The sequence below is a fragment of the Equus caballus genome, unplaced genomic scaffold (genome assembly GCF_041296265.1).
Source record: "Equus caballus isolate H_3958 breed thoroughbred unplaced genomic scaffold, TB-T2T haplotype1-0000016, whole genome shotgun sequence".
NCBI lineage: Eukaryota > Metazoa > Chordata > Mammalia > Perissodactyla > Equidae > Equus > Equus caballus.
Window position 1 is genome coordinate 10,903,021 of NW_027222391.1, and position 19,261 is coordinate 10,922,281.

Consider the following 19,261-nt stretch of genomic DNA (forward strand, 5'->3'; position numbering starts at 1 on the left):
CAGCCACCACGGCCTTCACATACCATGTCCCTATGATCTGAGCAGAGTGGGGGCCATGAGTCCAGCACGGACATAGCCCAGAATCTCCTCCTCACCCCACTACCCCCATCCTCTGTGCATGGGCTGCAGCCATCACCAGACATCCCCAGCACCCCAGGTGCTGTCCTCCAAAGGCTGGCTGGGTCCCGTACATCCACACCCTGTGCTCTGTTAGAACCAGCCCAGCACTCAGGGCTCCCGACCCTAAACAGAGGCAGGGCGTCTCTCACCCCATGAGTCTCTTCTCTGCTGAGACCGGGCCCTGGCCCTGGATGAGTCTATACTCCACAGGGTCCTCAGTGCCTCTGGGTTCCCAAAGTGTCAGACCAACAGTCCCTATGCTGAACCCACTCCCCTGCTTCAGCCTCTGGGCCCAAGGAGGAGCGCTGTCTGCACACACAAGAACAGAGCCTCCTGCTCCTCTGACCACACTCTGCAGGGAGCACAGGGTCAGAACTTCGACCTTGAATGACACCTCCTAACACAAGGCCCCTGGTCACTGCTGGCCAACAGGTAGTCACCGCCTTTCCCCCATACCTCTCTTCCCGCCCTTCCCTGGGCTCACATTCTCGTTCTCTGAGGGGAAGAACAGAGGGTCCTGGGCCTGCAGGGCTGTGATCAGGCCAAGGGTGATGGTCAGGAACAGAACCTTCATCTCCAGGGGTCTGTGCTCACAGCCGCCGGCAGGTCACTGGGGTCTGGAGGAGGCTGTGCGAGTCCTCACAGCGCTGCCCTTTATACCCAGCTCGGCTCCTGCCCATGAACACTTGGCACTGGCCACACCCCTCCCACCTAGCATCCTGGCAATTCTGCATCAGGGGAGGTGGACTGTCATTATTGTTGGAATCTGATGAGTGACAATTAAGTGCCACCCACAGAATAAAAGACACATAATACCATCCCTTTTTCCTGCCTTCCAGGGTGCTTACTCCAAGTGAGCCATCTGGATGAGGACATTATCAGAAGGGGCAGGGGTGCGTGTCTGCACTCCCAGTCATGGAGGGAAGGCCAAGGGCTTCCTTACACCCCCGCCCATCCCCCTCCCCCAGGATCCCAGGGCTGGATCTTCCGCCAGTTCTCTGGTAACTGGCCTCTCACTGCTGAGGGGAGAGGGACTGAGCTTTACAACTACAGAGACAGGGTGTGCAATCAGCTGATTCCCACAGGGTCCCCAGAGTCCGAGCTCTCTCCTGCCCTGGGGCCCCTGCATTTGCTCGTCCTGGGCCTGGGCCCCTCAGGCCACCTCTTCCTGGCATTTGGGGCACTATTTTATGTCTCAGGATCAGTTTAAATATCACCTCCTCAGAGGGGCCTCCCCAGGCCACAGGAGGGAGCGATCTGGCTGTGCCACCCCCTTCATTTGGGACCCCCAGGCCAGGCTGTGTTTCCCGGAGAGCACTCATTACTCTCTGGATTGTCTGCTCATTTCTCCCCATGAGTGTTCAGTGCCCATCTTCTCTGTTAGAATTAAGTTCCCCAAAGGGAAAGGCTTGATTCCCGGGTCTCATGAGTTCGATGGCCTGTAGGGAGGAGCTCCATCCACGTGCTAGGTGCTCTTGGTCGTTCGTTCATTCAAGAATAAACCAGTTACTGAATCTCTCTGAGCCTCAGAGGATTCCGCCCCCACAGGGGCACCCACAACTTCGATCACTTTGGATCTTTGTAAGGCTCTGCTGAGTGGGCCTGCGAAGACCCAGCTCCCCTGACATGTACAAGGCTCAATGAATGAGGGCTCCTCCCTCCTTCTGCCTGGAGTGGGGCCAGGGACCAGGATCCATCAGAGCCTGTCCAAACCCCCAATACTGCAAGTTGCTTACATTCATTCTTCTAAAACCCCGACTCTCCAAAATGCTTTCACCTCCCTCCTCAGCTTTGACTGCCTCATGTACCATAAGACAGGCCTCACATCTCCTTCCCTTTGGATAAATGGGCCGAGTGAGGCACAAACAGGCCACGAGGGGCCTGTGCTCTGAGTTCATGGTTGAGCACACTTGGGCACCTGGCTCTGCTGGTCTCAGTCCTGGCTGCCTTCTGAGCAAGAATTTGGCCTTCTCCCTCCCTGACCCTGTACTTCCTGGGCTTGAATCATCTCCGCTGAGACCCACAGCTGACGTAGACCCTGTACACAGGTGCTACGGCCACACAAGGGCAGCTTTGTGCCTCTCTGGCAGAAGATTGGACACCACTGCCGATTGCACACCCCCAAGTACTCACTAAATAACAATAATTAGCCCTCTCTAATAACCCCTGGGGGATTGTACTGAGGGTGCTGGCACGATCCAGTAATCAACTGCCAACTTGGAAGGTGCTGCTGAGCAGAAAACCTTCCGTCCTGGGAGTAGGAAAGGGCGAGGCCAGTGCACTTTAGGACCAGAGATTAGTAAACATGCTGGAGTCTCTGTGTCAATGGGAGAGCTTTTCCTCTGTCCTGTTCTTGTTGACTGTACCCCAGAGACCTTGATTTCCCTCATTATATGGAGTCACTGATCTAAGCATCTTATGACATTGACAAATTTAATTCCATCCTTGAAAAAGATGATGGAACACCACGTAGGGGTCGTTGGGAGGACAGGGCTGCCCCCATGAACCCTATGCTTAGTGCAATTGGAGATTTCCAGGGGCTGCCCGTCGTCCACCATCTTGTGCTGTGCCACCTCAGGTGAACTCCACAGAGCTTTCCAATTGTGTGGTGTTTTTTTGGATACTGGATGTGTTCAACTGGTGGTAGACACCACTGGGAGAACAGTGGCAGGAGGGGAGACCTATCTCCGCCCCCCAGTACACAATGGCCTGAGGCGTTTCTTTGGATGGCTGCATCCCGTTATGATGGGAGACCATTATACCACCCACACCATGATGACTGCGTCTACTCCACAGCTGTAGCTCTTATCACTTCTGGTGACACCTCTCACAACCTCTCCTTTGAATCTCAGAGTGGTCACAGCTCCTCACAGCTGCTACTTCCCAGATGTCTCACTAAGGGGGACAATGTCTGGGCCTTCCTTGGCATACGGGAACAAGAAGGTTTTCATGGCGCTACCAAACAATCACCAAGACCAGAGGGCTTGCTGGCTGGGATAGGTGGGCATGTAGAAGGGGTAGGAGAGGAGGCAGGATGGCTGCAAATTAAAACCCCCAGACCACCCGGAAAGCTGGGACTGCAGCTTGTTTCTACTAACCATCTCCTGTCATTATTTTAGAGATTGTGGCTGGTTACTACCCTGAAGCCTCAGTTCCATAATTCACCAGAACAGATTTGGTTTGGAGCATGAGTGCATCAGTGCAGTGCAAGGGGTGGACTATGGTTGACAGTGCTGATGGCCCACCCCCTCAGCCCACTGCACCTGTAGTTCCTGCACACTGAGAGGGTCACAGCTTCCCAACGCAATGCCTGCATCCTCTGTTCCCCTATGCTTCCTATGCTCACATGGTGACACTAGAAGTGCAGGTGAATTCACCTACCAAGTCAGTAGAGATGGTAACTGATGGGCTAATAGTCCTCAGCTCTTTGTTCCCCTGGGACAGTCTTGAGATGATTCCACCCTATGTCTCAGAGAATCTTCAGGAAGAGTGAGTCCCAGTTGCCCACAATAGTGACCATCTCATTGGCATACCCTTTATTGGATTTTCTACCTTCCCCATCTCACTTGATCTCAGACTTCTCCTCCTGGAACTGTGAGAGAATGAATGTTTATGTTTTAGCCACCTGGCTTATAGCACTGTTTACAGCAGCCTTAGGAAACGAATACAAGCCTTTACATATTAATGATTATAGCAAATGTACATAGACTAACCATGCAAACTAAACGACAGGGATTGGCAGAGTAGATTAAAAACCATGATACAACCATATGCTGTCTTCAAAAAACTTACTAGAAATATAATAAATATAGGGGTAAGTTGGAAGTAAAAGCATGGAAAACATAAACAAAATAAATCAGTGAATTATGTTACCAGTTATCAAGGGATTGCCTCTGTAATACAACATCAATGTGTTGCCCTCCATTGTTTGCTCTGCAATAATGGAGCTGGACCCAGTAGGCATTTCTCTTTTGCACCTGGCAGGGGTTAAGCTTTGCTAGCAGAAGGCTTAGGGCAAAGGGGCTTCCTTCCTGGTTCCAGGGTGCTTCCAGGTTTTTTCATTTTCTTTCTCCTGGTGTACAACCAGCAGTGGCACAATCTGGGGATGTCCACAGGCACTCACCCACAGTGGGTGATCAACAGTGGAATCAGTGGATCCCCTTGGATAGCTTCCTAGGGGGATTGAGTGGCACCCCCACAAGTGGAATCCCGGTGAGTCCTGTAGGTGTCATAACCTCAGCCCACCTGCCCCTGGCAGGGGACAGAACTTTGGCACTTGCCACTGTCCGCCTACATTTCCCTACCCGCTGAACGCTGCTCTGACCATGGACCAGCTCTGGCCCTTGGCAACCGGCAAACTCCTCCACCATCCCTGAACTGCAGCCACACCTTCTCCGACAAAGTCTGAACCCGGCCTTGCAGAAGTGGACCCCTCCCACAATTGTTTCTTTCTTAGCTACTCTACTGTAATTCTGGGCTATTCTCTATAGTTCTCTTTACACTTTTATACTTAATTTTTCCTTATAGAAACTATTCCTGCTCAATCTTTTGTATAGTTTCTGTGTCCTGATTGAACATTGATTCACATAATTACATATTATTTTAAAAGATGATAAGTGCTATGGGGAGAAATCTAAGTGGAACAAGTTGTTTAAGGAGTGTCAGGACAAGGGGATAGTTTTATTTTAAATGGCATGGTTGTGACAAGCCTCACCAAGGTGACATTTGAACACAGAATTAAAGATAATGAAGGAAATGAACCATGAAATCAACAGGTGGAAGAGAATTCCAGGTGGAAGGAACATAGAGTTCAAGTCTTTGGGTAGAAGAGTGCCTGGCATGCACCAGGGACATAATGGAGGGCAGAGGGACTGGAGAGATTAATACAGGGAAAGAGTGGCCAGAGATGAGGTCAGAGAGAGGGTGGGACCGATTCAGTTGGGCTTGTAGGCCATGATAAGGACCTTAACTTTTACTCTGAGAGTAATAGAAAGCCTCTGGTGAGATTTTACAACGAATTTGACTTCTGGTTTTAAAACATCACTCCAGTTGCTGCATTGAGGATAAATTTGTGGGGCAAAAATAGAGGCAGAGAAACTACTTTGAAAGGTGCTGCAATAATCCAGTCCAGAACGATGGTGCAATGAGGCCTACCAGCCATCAGGGAGTAACAGGGTGTGGAATTACATACCCACAGCAAACAAAGAGAAAACTGGTCAGAATAAATGAAATGATTTCTTCACTAATGGCTGGTCTACATATGTATTGTTGGAAAGTCCACAAGGCCAGAAAAAAAAAATCCTTTGTATAAAGAATGATTCCAAGGAACTGTAAGTCACACCACACCCAACACACACAGATTCTAGAATTAGTTGACATGCCAAGAAAATCGCAAAGGAATAGTCTTTCAACAAGCAGTGTTGGGATAACTGCATATCCACATGTGAAAGAATTAAGTTGACCCCCTACCTCACACCGTATGCAATACTTAAGTCAAAATGGATCAGGAATGTAAATGTAGGATCTAAAACTACAAAACCCCTAGAAGAAAATGTACAACTAAACTTCATGGCCTTGGATTAGGCAATGGTTTCTTACATATGACGCCCAAAGTACAAGCGACTAAAGGGAAAATAGGTCAATTGAACTTCATCAAAAGTAAAACTTTTGTGCATCAAAGGACATGGTCAAGGAAGTGGAAAGACAACCCACAGAAGGGGAGAACATATTTGCACATCTTTACATATCTGATAAGGGTCTACCGTTGAGTACATATAATATACTCTTGCAACTCAATAATAAAAATACAAATAGCTCAATTGTAAATGGGCAATGCATTTGGATAAGCATTGCTCCAGATTAATATGCAAATGGCCAATAAGTACAGGTAAAGATGCTCCCCATTATCAGTTGTTAGGGAAATGCAAATCAATACCAGAATGAGATATCACGTTACACACACCAGGATGACTATAATAAAAAAGTCAAATAATACCAAGTGTTGGTGAGGATATGGAGAATTTGGAACCCTCACTCATTCGCTGCTTGCCAGTGGGAATGTGAAAAGGTAGAGTTGCTCAGGAAAATAGTTTGGCAGTTTACACTGATGAATAGCTCAACAAAAGTGATATATGAATACAATGGAATATTATTCAGCTGTAAAAAGGAATGAGGTATTGATACCTGGTACAACATGGATGAACCTTGAAAACATTATGCAAAATGAAAGAAGCCAGACCCAAAATACCACCTGTTGTGTGATTGCATTTATAGGAAATGTCCAGAATAGGCAAATCCAGAAGGACAGAAAGTAGATTAATGAATGCCAGTGGCTGGGGGGAAGGAAGTATGGAGTATGACTGCTAATGGGTATGAGGAACCTTTTTATGGTAATGAACATATTCTGGAATTAGCATCGATGATTGCACAACCTTGTGAATATATTAAAAACCACTGAATTATACGCTTTTTAAAACTTAAGATTATTTTTTAGAGCAGTCTTAAGTTCACAGCAAAATTGAGGGGAAAGCACAGAAATTATTCATGTGCCCCCTGCCTCCACACATGCATGGCTTCCCCCATTTTCAACATGTCCCACAAGAGTGGTAAATGTGTTATGATTGATAAGCCTACATTAGCACATCATACTCACCCCAAGTCCATAGTTTACCTTAACGTTCACTCTTGGCCTTGTTCATTCTATAACTCTGGACAAGAGAATAAGATGTATCCATCTTTAGGCTATCATACAGAGTATTTTCAATGCCTTAAAAATCCTCTGTGCTCTGCAGATTCACCCCTCTTCCTGCCCTCATCAATCTTCAGCAACCACTTAGGCATTTGTTCAGATCTTTCACTCATTGATTAATGAGGTTGTTTGTTTCCTTATTATTCAGTTTTAAGTGTTCTCTATGCGTTTCCTATATCAGTCCTTTATGAGATGTGTTTTTGCAAATATTTTACCGTAGTCTGTTACTTATCTTCTCAATCCCTTGTTATCATCTTTCACAGAGCAGAAACTTTTTACTTTTAATGAAGTCCAATTTATCCATTTCTCATGGATTGTGCCTTGAGTTGTGTCTAAAAAATCATCAACATACCCAAGGTTATCTTGGTTTTCTCCTATGTTATCTTCTAAGAGTTTTGGAGTTTTCCATTTTACATTTAGATGCATGATCTATATTGAGTTAATTTTTGTGAAGGGTGTAAGATCTGTGTCCAGATTCATATTTTTGCAGGTGGATGTCCATTGTTCCAGCAGCATTGATTGAAGATCTGATCTTGGCTCCAGTGTATTGCCTTTGCTGCTTTGTCAATTCTCAGTTGACTATATTCCTGTGGGTTTATTTCTAGACTCTCTATTCTGTTCTATTGATTGATTTGTCGTTTCTTTCACCAATATCACACTGTTTTGATTACTGTAGCTTTCTAGTAAGTCTTGAAGTCAAGTAGTTTCCAACTTTGTTCTTCTCATTCAACATTGTGTTCTCTATTCAGAGTGAATTATACACTTTAAAATGGTGAATTTTTTGGTATGGAAATTAATATATAAATAAAACATATTTAAATCAACTCCTCAGAGAAACCTCCCCAGGCCACACTATGGAAGATGCTACCCCACGGCACTCCCTGCACTTCTGTCTCTGTCACTCCCCTGGCAGTGTCTATTGAGGACACATCTCTCCCTAGGGTTACCCTGCTCCTTGACTGCAACCCTGGTGATGATCAATTTTCCCATGGAGTAGGCTTGGTAATGGCTGTCACCAAAGATGTCCACATCCTAGTCCCCAGAGCCTGTATATGTGTTACCTTCATGGTAAAAGTCGCTATCCCAGTGGGATTAAGTGAAGGATCTTCAAATGGAAAGTTACCAACCTCTGTGGGCATCTGGAACTTCCAGGACCCCACACACCTGAGTGTAGACAGGGGCTAGAGGAGAGAGGCCACAGTGTCTCCTGTATAAATTAGGATGCTTGAAGTCAGTGATCCACATGACTGCAAAGTGTCTGTAGGCTTTGGCTCTCCATCAATGACCCACTACGCTCCAAGACCCTGGGATAATGCTTCCCAGACCTTGCAGGCCTGTGGATTAGGGAGAGGTTCAGGGGCTTTGGTGGATGAGGATTGGGCTTGAGAAGGACATGCCAGAGCACCGTGCAGCAAGGCCAAAGTAGAAGGAAAGATGGTTTTTGTTGGGGTGCTCTTTTGGAAGTCGAGGTGAGTCATTGTCCTAGCTGAGGCAAGGATGCCTCGTGAGTGAAGATGACGCCGATGAATGAATACATGGGCGGGGGGAAGGAAGCTTCCAAAGCCCCTCATACTGTCCTTGGTGTCGTAGGTCCCACCGAGAACCTACAGAGCCACCGTCTTGAGAAGCCCCAGTAGAGGTGAATGTGTGGTTTTGTGCTGTCCCTGCCATGGCTTCTGTCCAGTACTGGCCACTGGGGGGAACCTCCAGTGTCAGGGGGGCCCACTGAGCTGTGCTGGAGCAACTGAACAAAGGAGGAGTCATGTGGAAGTCACGCTGCCCATCCCCCCGCCTCAGAACCCGCTTGCACCTCCTATTACTAGCGTTCGTCTCCACCATTGCAGCAGGTCAAAAGCAGGAAGGAGAAACCGAAGATCCCCCTGTTTACTCATCGAGCAGCTGTGTGCCAAGCCCTCACCCTGGGCCAGGAGCCCTGGTCGGCCCTGGGGTGGTGCTAAAAAGTGCCTAGTGGTCCCTGAGCCCCAGGAGCTCAGTCTGGAGGGAGACGGGCAAAAGCACCACATCCGAGACATGTGAAAGAGAAGAGCATGAACTGGAACGACAAGAAAGAGTGTCCTGCAGGGAGGGCTGGGGTCTCACAGGGTAGGAGAGTATGAAAGGCCTCCCCGGGGTGACATTGGCTGTGAGCAGAGTGACAGGAGGAGCCAGCCCTGCACATGCCGGGAGCAGTGTGCCAGGGAGAGGGCACTGCTGGTGCAGAGACATGCAGGCCTAAGTGAGTTTGCCAGAGGAGGTTGGAAAGGCTGGCAGTGTGGCTGCAGAGAGCCTGGAGGAGAGCGGAGGGAGGAGGGCAGGCCAGACCCAGGGCCTGGGAGGCAGCGCGAGGGATCTGCTCCTCCTGGACTCCATTGCTCCCAACCCTGCACCTCTCAACTACAAATACTGACGATCTCGCCATCTCTGTGGGCCAGGGACGCCAGCACCGCTGAGCTGGAGTCTCTGCCTCCTGGCGTCTTGCAGGTTGGGGCTGTGGCCTCAACTGAGGCTGTGCTAGGGTGAGATTTGCTATGGAGATCACTCCCGTGGGCGTGGTCATGATCAGCTTCACTGAGAGCTGAGCTCCTTTCTCCCTGTTGGCCAGGGCATGCCCCTGGTTCATCCCTATGTGGCCTCTACATAGGGGAGCTCAGGACATCCATGCATGGTCCCCAGGTCCATGGGTAAGAGAGACTGAGAGAGAGAGAGAAACAAAGGGAGAGAGAGAAGGAGGGAACACAAGAGCGGGAGGAAGTGGGAAGGACAGCCTGGGGAATGAGATCTGGAGGGCTGATCTATCGCTTGTGCTGTGCTCTGTCGGTCAGAGGCCAGTCCCTGCCCACTGAGCGGCTCCACAGGGGTGTGTCGGACAGGCAGTGACATGCATGCCTGCCAGGGCCGCACTGACCGTGAGTGGAGTGTCCCGCGGTGAAAGGCTCGCTTCCTCCCTGGGCTCGTCCTGGGCTGAGCTCCGATCCTCCTCCCTGGGAGTGTTACTCATCGGGACCAGCTCTGCTCTCCAGGTTTTCCTGGACTCCATCTCCTCAGAGGGAGGTGTACACAGAGGGGGACTGAGGGCCGAGAAAGCAGGGTCCCCCTCCCCACTCCCAGGTCCTTCTCTTCCTGTCCCAGGAGGGCTGAGGCCTCAGGAGCCTCTCCTCCCTGCTCCCCACCTTCTCTACCTTCAGAGCCCCTCGGCTCACCCTCTGAAGAAGACCAGGGAGAAGTTTCCAGGTGGGAAGGCCTCTCTGCATGCGAGCCCCAGAGAGGACAGGGACCCCACAGGGCTGGGCTTTGCCCCTCAGTCAGCTGGGACCCTCTGGGAGGCAGCAAGGCCTGGGGCCAAGGCCTGGGCTGGTGGCAGGTCTCTAACCCTCCCCACAATGCGCACCTGCCTGGTCTCTCCTGAGTGTGTACAGGCCTGCACGTGCGCAAAACCGTCCAGACCCCCAGGGATGCGTGGAGCCCATCAAGTCCTTGTGTCTGTCTCACTGCCTGGTTCTCCCTCTCCACTTTCTGGCTAGTTTGTGGCTCTGTTCTGGATCCAACCTCAGGCAGCTACAAAGTTGATCTTCCATGGCAGCTTGCCGCTGAGATGGCTACAGTTTCCAGAAATGCTCAGGGGCTGGGGATTCCCCACCCGTGCAGAAACCAAGTAGGCAACTTCTGACAGGGAAGCAGCCGCCTTCAGGCCTGCCATTGTCACAGGGCCCTGACACTGAGGGTGTGGGGTCGGGAGCTGCCCTGGGTGAAAACACCACAGACTCTCATTGGTCTCCCTCAGCCTCAGATGCTCCTCAGTGGGCTGTGTGCCTTCGGTCTCTTGGCAGAGTGCTGACCTGGTGGTTTTCTGCCAGCTTCTCCAGGATGGTCATTGCTGTGCGGGAGGCGGATTTGCTGAATTCCTCGCTCCACCATTCCGTTTGTCCTGCCAGCCCACCCTGAGGACGTTTGGAAGGCACATCCTTCCAGCAATCTGAGCACCCAAGATGGAGACTCCGGGGCCTGGAGGATTTTGAGAAGAGCTGGTGGGAAGGCAGTACTGCAAAGCTTTTTGCTTCCGGAAAGCTCTCTGGGGTCCTCAGCATTTTCCTGTTTTGCATCAAAATCCTGAGATCTTGAAAATGCCAGCAAGGTTACAACGTGGGCCCCAAAAACCACTGTATCTGGGCATCCAACACCAATCAAATATTCGGAATTGCTTGTCACTTGAGATGAGTGGAAAGGAATCGGGCAGGTGGGGTGGAGGGGTGGTCTTGGACCCCACTTTGTGTTGGAAGGACAAATGCCATGCAGATGAGTCTTTCTCTGGGCAGAAGGGCGGGACCTTTGTGGAGAGCCCAGCCGCAGACACTGCTGTGGTCGCACTCCTGTTCCCTCAGCCCACCTGAGTGCCCCTGCAGCTGGGAGCCAGTGCCCAGGAGACTGATAGCGGCCCCCTGCAGTGCCTGCATCCCTCCTCCCTGCCTGAGGGCTCTCCTGCCCCATGGGCCCTTCCTCTCCTGCAAGGCTGTGCGGCCTTTTGCAGGAATGCCCTGGGGTGTTCCCTCCACCTGAGGGGACCGAGCCAGTCCAGGCAGGACCTGGTCTCCTGCTGGGACAGAGTGATGCTCACCACAGTGGTGCTGGTTCTTCAGGCCCCGCTAAGGCTTTAATCCTCCAGGCTCATTCCCCGCGTCCTCCTTCAGGCTTCCTGGGAAGACCTGCAAACAATTTCCCCTCCATCCTCCTCTGCATGGGTACCAAACTCTGCTGAGACGCCACACTGGCCGTGTCTCTGGACAGGCTGTACAGCCTGCTGGACTTGAGCTTCCTCGCCTGGAAGATGCTGACAAATGGCCTCCCTCAGGGAGTCATCGGGGGGACCCAGTGTGTGACGATGCAAACCACTGCAAAGAAAGACGCCAAGTGATCCTAAGTGAAAGTGCCAGCCTTGCAAAAGAAGCAGGAGCTCATGAGACCCAGGGGGGAATGCGGGCAGCCTGTCCCAATGGCAGGGACAGTCCCGGATGGATGAGGGTGGCCTCGCAGGGCAGGCCCCCGAGCAGCAGAGGAGCCATTGGATGAGGAGGGACCAGGACAGAGGCTTCCAAGGAGGAAGATTGAAGTGCTAGGAGGTGAAAGAGGCCTTAGGAAAAGTGTGAGCCCTAGAAGATGTTTCCTCAAATGGCATTGTTGGTCAGAAAAATGGTGTCACCAAGCCCCAATCCATTGAATTTCTTCTTTGTTGGTTTTAGGAATCAGTGCACACTTGTAATCAGAGCCCATGTTTTGTTCAACATAGGGCATATTTCTTTGTCCTAACTTTTCCTTCTTTTCTTGTTCTAGCAGAGGAGCCGTGCACGTGTTCTCTCCATTCTTTCCTGTGCATGACTGGCCTCTCTGTTCAGAAGCGGATTGCTGGTGCTCATCACTCCCCCTCACCCGAGAGATGGCCGTCTTCCATGTCACACAGCAGATGTGAACCGCGGGGACAAGGGTCACGCCGGATCACACTCACTGGTGAGGTCACATTGCTGGGTGCACAGCAGGGACCAGAGGATTTGGGCTGAATGAGTGAAAAGTATGAGTGAGAGTAGAAATGAATGAATGACTGAGTGAGTGAGTGAAGGAAGGAAGGAGGGAATGAAAGCCTCAGTGAATGAGTGAGGGAGTGCCTAAAGCCACAGCAGCTGGGATCCACCGAGGAGGAGACTTGATTTCTGGTGGGCTCCGGTGTCACAGGGCAGGCCCTGGACAGCGGCATGGAACGTGTCCAGCTGTCCTTCCGGCTCTGAGCCCCTGTCACCTGCAACACAGAGTTGCCTGGATCTTCTTCAGCTCCACCTCAAGGAATGCTGGCTATTCCTGGGGACAGGGCAGCAGGAGGGAAGCCGAGGAGGGACTCCCTGGACCCTGCACCCAGGAGGACCACTGTGACAGCCTGGCAGGTGGTTCCCAATGCGCTCCGGACACCAGGCAAGAGATCCACAAGTCCTTCCTCAGCGGAGTCTCCCAAGAGCCCGTCACGAGGCCCAGTCATTTCCTCATTGCGCAGAAGGGGAAGCTGAGGCTCAGGGCCTCCCCTGCAGTCGCCAGCTAGAGAAAGGCTGAGCATCGCCCAGGACCCCTGTCTCTCCGGCCCGGGGTCATTCTGCCCAGTGTCCCACATTGCAACCTCCTGGAGCTCAGGGCTCCTGTCTCTCCTGGGGCCTGCCCCATTCCGGCCTCCAGCCCTCACTGAACTCGAGGCCCAGGGCCATCCCGTTTGCCTGGGGCTGGGGTGGTGACCAGGTTGGCCAGCCACAGACACTGTGGGCTCTCCGAGGACCAGGACCAGCCTATCCCCCCACAGGATGAGGTCTCTCTGGGCACCAGCACCAAAGATTGTCAGGACTTTAGGGAAAAGAGGTCGTTCCTGGTCAGGGGGGCCCATGGGCTCTAACAGGCACTGGCTTCCAGTCCTGGCTCTGCTCCTCTGTTGGGCACAGAGGGACCCAGTCTCTTTAAGCCTCGCTTTCCTCATCAGTGAATTGAAGACCAGAATCCCTCGTGCCCCACTGGGCTGCCAGGAGGATTCGGAGAGACAGCTCATGTGGCGAACAGAGGTGTGGTCTGAGCTCATGCCCAGGAGCCGATCCTGCTGACGTCACCCCCAGGAGAGCCCCTGGGGCCCTTGGCCTCTGCCCACTCTGTTCTCCCACCAGGCATGCCCAACTCGCTCTGACTCCTTTGTTCCTCTGGAATAACTTTCTCCACCCCATCCGGTGCCATGACGGTCTGCCAGTCCGGGTGGGATCCAGGCCCCCGGCCCAGTTCTCCTCCTGGGATTCCTCATCATGGGAGCTAGTAGCTGTGGAGCTCTTCGAAGGAGCAGCCACTCCAAGTGCAGCCTCCGTGAACTTGTCTCACACCACCACGGCAGGTCGGCTGCCAGCCCAGTGCACAGGGGAGGAAAGCGAGGCTCGAATGGCAGTCCCTTGCCAAGGTGCCCAGGGCTCTCTCCCTCATCCCTACTAAGCAGAGCCCCTCCCTCCCAGAAGCAGAGTCTGCTGGCTGTGTGGACCAGGGGCTGGCACAGAGCCTGAGGCAAGGGTCACTGCTAGAGGACCCTAGCTCTGCTTTGTGCTCAATGACCTTCTCTAAAGCCCCCAGCCCCAGGCTTAGAGCTCTGGCACCTTCCACGAGGCCTCCGCCATACCTTGTCAAAGTCCCTTCTGCTCACACGAGGTCCAGCAGGTCCTGCACATGCAGCTGAGAACGACCCCTGGACGGAGCACGTTCGAGGTGGTCCCCGTGACTCTGTGCACTGCCCTAGATGTGCTTTCCTGCCTGGAGGATGGGGTTTGGAGGGAGAGAGAGCAGGCAGGATTGTGCGGACCCTCCTCATCCTCTGTCCTGGTCAGCAGGTCAGGCTGCTCAGATCAGGAGAGTTAGAGGCCGGGAGGGGCATTGGGAGGCCAAAGTGGGCTAGGGAGGTGGAGGGTGGGACCAGGGATGAGGCCAGCAGCAGGACCAGGAGGGCAGGAGGGGAGCCCTCTAGCTGGGCAGATCACCCCTGGTGCCTTCCTCACCTGCATCCTAGCAGCCAGTCCTTGTCCATCCCTCCCTGAGTTCTCTGCCCCAGGCTCTCTGCATCCCCACTTTCCCAAAACAGGCTCACAGCAGAGAAGGAGACCTCGAAGGTCAGAGAGTGACCGACAGCGGAACACCGTGTTGACATCATGCACCAGAATCTCCCCCTCTGGGGATATGTCCTCCAGGATCAGAGATTGAGGTAGGCTGATGTTCCCATCAGCGTGAGGAGGGGAGAGGAAAGTCAGAAACGGGGCACGTTCCACATCGGGGCCATTTGGAAATTCGGATGCCGGGATATCCAAGAGGAAGAGTGTTGTCTGACCAGGGTCCGCCCGTGAAGAAATCAGATCCAGAGGAGCACACGCCCTGCAGGCCTCCGCACTCAGCACCCACAGGATGCACGCACTCTGACGCACACACCGGCATATCCATGTGCACACACGCAGCACAGGTGTGAATATGCATCACCCCACACACATGCACCCCCGCGCACGGGCACACGGGCACACGCACACACACACACACGCCCGCGTGCACACACACGTGGACACCAAGGGAAAGGACTGGAAAGGTGAAGACCACCTGTGAAGGGCACTCCTGAGTTGCCACTTCCTTAATTCTTCAGTCTCTTAAAATTCATTCTTTTACTACAATAAACGTTCATTGTCTTGGAATAGAAATCTTCAAAAATAGAAACTAAAGAATGTACTTTATTCCAAAGATGGATCATCAATGGATTTCATTGAAGCTGTGATATTCACCTTTTTAGAATTAGGAAAGGAAGACACGCACATTCTACAGAACTTTCGACATCCCGCCAGGAGCAGATAAGACTGGAAAGTCGCGAGCCCCGTGAACAGTTTGGTGCATATCTCCCTGGCGCGGTTGCTCTCATTCTGTCTCCTTCTGTCTGTCTCTCTCTCACACGCACATTCATTTTCATAGATGTCTGTCTCCCTGTTGATGTCACATATCCGTGTTCTGACGGATGGGCCGCATGGGTCCCATTGCCTCTCCATGAACCTGAGTTGTGTTCCCAGCTCCCAGCCATTGCAACCAGTGCTGTCATGACTACTCTTGAAAAGATATCTTGGGAACCTTGGGCAAGACCTCCTGTGGGCCACACTCCTGGCATTGGCACTGCCAGCAAAGGTGGGGTCCTGGGGAACTTGGAAGGGTCCTGCAGGCTATTCTCCCAGAGAGCAGTGCCCTTTCCCCCTGCTCTCTAGGGATCTGCGGGGGCCTCTGCTTCCCCAAATTCTCACCAGGGCTGGTCGCAACCAGACCAGAAACCTGGCAGTCTGCTGGTGACCAATGCCGTCTCCATGGTGTTTACGTTTGCACGTGTCCTCTAGGGGAGGTCGAGCATCTCTGACATATGCCGTCCCTATGTCCCTATGTATCGCCTCTCGGGGGAATTGCATGTGTTTACTCTCTGTGCCTTGAAAACAACGACTTTCGGGAGTTCTTTGGTCCAGAGGGAGGTTGCACCTTTCTCTCACCTTGGTTTAGGAGGAATGCTTTCGAGGTTCTGGTTTGTCTTTCCAGCTGTCTCCCTTTTTCTTGTTTGTGTTTTGGCCACAGGAAGAACCAGGCACTTCCTGTGTGGCTTGTGGCTCTGGTGTCCCCCTTAGAAGAGCGGTCTGTAGCCTGACATAATGCACATGTTTACTAAAAGGGCTTCATTTGAAGCATCTAATCCATAAGCCATTGGGACTTTCCTATCAGCTGGGAAAAATGCTATTCAAGTAGAAAGAGAAATGAAAAATCGATCAGTGCTTCTGAAAATATGGAAGCAGACTAGGATGGCCACCTATTGCATGACACCGCTTATCGGATACATCCAGAAAAGATTGACCAAAACCTGCCAGAACACAGAATAGGCGTTGTCAGGGAGCGAAGGAGGAATGAGGCATGAGCGCTTTGGGAAAAGGCTTCCCTTGTGGTGAAGGGAATGTCCAGCAAGCGGACAGTGGTGATGGAGGCCGAGCATTGGGACTGTACTTAACGCTCGGGAATTGTACACTTGAAAAGGAGAAAATGCAGAGTTCTTAAAATATAAATAAATTTATTTTACAATTTACATAAAGACCAAAAAAAGACAAGAAAACGAGCAACATAAACGGCTACACGGACATACAGGGGAAGCAGGGAGAGGAAGGGAGGTCGTGGTGAGGGAGCAGGTGGAAGGGATGGGTCAGGAGCTGGGGATGAAGGGGGTTGGAGAGTGAGCTCTCCTGGGGACAATGCTGGGGCCTGAGCGGGCTCCAGGGCTCCAGGAGGCTCTGGAGCAGGGGATGGCTCTCCCTGCTCCCTGGCGACCACTTCAGCCTGCCCCGGGGCACTGGCAGGAGCCGGAGCAGGGGATGGCTCTCCCTGCTCCCTGGCGACCACTTCAGCCTGACCCGGGGCACTGGCAGGAGCCGGAGCAGGGGATGGCTCTCCCTGCTCCGCTGGTTCCATGAGAGTCGGCTGCATGGCTCCTGCCCGAGCCTGAGGGGGGGCTGGCTCTCCCTGCTCCCGTCCTGGGGCGCCGCTTGTCTCCTGCCCTTGTGCAGGAGCTGCTGGAGGTGATTGTGCTCCCCGCACACGGGCTGGGGCCTGTGCTGGCTCTGATCCTTGTGCAACAGTCCCTGAGGACGGCAGCCTTTTCCCCACGCCTGCCGCTACGCTGTTCCTGCCCAGCTTCTCCTCCCTCGGGGAGCTGGACTCCGTGTCCCGAGTGGACCTCTGCAAAGACAGTGACCAACAGTCAGCCCAGAAGCATCAGAGCCCTGCTCAGCTGCCCCTGCTCTTTCTTCTGCCCTCTGCGCCTAATGCTCCCACATCAGGCACACCCTGTGTCTGCGCAGAATTCTCCCCGGGATGAAACAGATAGACCTCAGGGGCTCGGGAGAAACCTCGGGCAGACGGTGCTGCCCGGCACTCCACGCCCCACCCGATCAGCCATGAGCTGGGGTGGGAATGGGCCCGGCCCACCAGGCTTCTAACCCCTCATCAGCCTGCTCCTCCTCGCGGTGGTCCACTCACACAAACCACCCTTCCACACACACACACACACACATGCACACACACACTAACACACACACACACCCAGGGAGGGGAGGTAGGGCTGTCCAAGTGGGACCACAGTGGTGGCCTGGCCTGGATTGGCCCACCCCGGGCGTCCCTGTGTTACCTCTGTGTCCCTCCGCACGAACGTCCAGAGACGTCTCGAGCGGGACAGGAGCCCGCCTTTGCGTCCAGGGCGCTCCTTGCGGGCTCTGCTGAGGCTGCGGCCCCGGCAGATAGGCAGACAGCAGAGAAACATGCTGCTCCTTCTAGACGAGTGCTAGACGAGTGAGCTGTTGGGGGCTGTCTCTAGGAGCTGGGTGCCTAGAGACCAGGGTTCCAAGTTCTCTTGGGCCCAGTGAGGTCACTGCGTGGGGTCCCCTTCCCTAGGCTTCCTGCTCACACGAGACCTCCCTAAGGACCCCCTGGGCCGCTGACGGCTCACCCTCCATCCCAACACCACGGCCATCCACACTTGCACCAACACAGCCCATCCCACCGCCCCCGAGGAGGCCTGGCTCGAGTCAGAAGCCAGCGTTGGGGACGCAGAGCTGGTCAGACCTGGCTCCTCCTTCTTGCCAGTGATGTCCCCCTGGACAGCCATGTGCCTCTCAGGGCCTCCCCATGCCCCCATGTGTGCAGTGCGGGTCGTTCTAGTACCTACTTGCTAAGGGTGTCTTCAGGTGTCTAGACCTATCAACCCCTCTAGCGCCTGTCAACCCATGGGCCGCTACCCCGTGGAGCTCCTGCCCAGACTTAGCATGGGAAGGGTTCCCCAAAGGGCTGGGCGGGACAGACAAGACAACTCCAACAGACCTGGGGCTGCTCTGGCATCTGGGAAAGGCACTGCCCCTCCTGCCTGTTTCCCAGTGTCCCCAGGGAGCGTTGTCATGAAATGCTGTTCAGACATCATCTCCCTCTGGCTCACAACCTTCTGGGGCCTCCTGTTAGGTTCAGACTCAGGTCCAACGGCCTCCTGTCCGCCTCTGTGCGTGGGAGACCCCAGAATGGCTCCCAGTGTTCCCACCCCCTAGCCACACATCTTATGTGATCCGGCCTCCTCGTGGGCAAGGAACTGGGTTCCAACCAGTAGAATATGACAAAGGGACTGGATGTCCCTTCCAAGACGGAGTTCAGGACATGTCTGTGGCTTCTGCCTGCTGCCCTCTCTCCTGTGTTCATTCTCTCTCCATCTCTCTCTCTCTCTCTCTCTCTGTCTCTCTCTGTCTCTCTCTGCATCTCTCTGGGCCTCTGTGTCTCTCTGTGGGGCTGTGTCATTTTCTGTCTCTCTCAGTCTCTCCCGGTCTCTGTTTCTCTGTCTCTTTCTCTCTCCATTTCCGTCTCTTCTTCTTTGTCTCTCTGTCTCTCCTCTCTGGCTTTCTGTCTGTGTCTCTCTCGGTGTTTCTCTCTGTCTCTCTGATCCGTTGTTCAGGAGAAGCAAGACGAGATATTAGGAGCTGCGCTTGGAGGCCCTCGTGCAAAGAGCTAGCAGAGGGTCCCGGCTCCCAGACGGAAAAGACTCCCAAATCCATCCAAATGGCGTCCTGCCAATAGTCGGGCAGTGGTGTCCGAGACAGCCCCCGCCCCTCTAGCCTCCGTTGAGCCTGCAGCCTCAGCCTCCCGGGAGACCTGGAGGCAGAGGTTCCTAGCTGAGCTGAGCCTGGATCCTGGGAGAGAAACGAGGAGGTGGTGCCTGTTTGTTCTTACGAGTACTAAGTTAGGGTCGTGCTCACACCCAGCCTAGACAGCTAGGAGCTCCTTCCAGGCCTGAGTCTGGCCCTGCCCTCC

General features: G+C 53.2%; 2 protein-coding genes and 1 long non-coding RNA gene across 39 annotated transcripts in view; 1 reads left to right on the forward strand and 2 right to left on the reverse strand.

Annotated features, from left to right (window-relative positions):
• Positions 1-19,261, forward strand: part of LOC138922834 (olfactory receptor 2AE1-like) — a 142,510-nt gene that overhangs the window by 86,941 nt on the left and 36,308 nt on the right. For 31 of the 37 annotated variants that reach the window (XM_070259216.1, XM_070259204.1, XM_070259210.1 and 28 more), the window contains one exon: positions 12,194-12,367. In XM_070259216.1, the coding sequence (XP_070115317.1) occupies positions 12,194-12,367 (174 nt within the window). Of the gene's footprint in view, positions 1-12,193; positions 12,368-12,685; positions 16,533-19,261 lie in introns of those variants that run through there. The other 6 variants (XM_070259223.1, XM_070259224.1, XM_070259222.1 and 3 more) reach the window with 4 other exon arrangements.
• The window catches only part of LOC138922835 (odorant-binding protein 2b-like), a 69,370-nt gene that overhangs the window by 2,825 nt on the left and 47,284 nt on the right, over positions 1-19,261 (reverse strand). The gene's annotated exons all lie outside the window — the stretch shown is intronic.
• On the reverse strand, positions 16,471-18,433 carry LOC138922837 (uncharacterized). Its single transcript, XR_011435975.1, has 2 exons — positions 17,601-18,433; positions 16,471-17,152 (listed from the first exon to the last, which is right to left on the reverse strand). It is a non-coding gene; the product is annotated as an uncharacterized lncRNA (long non-coding RNA).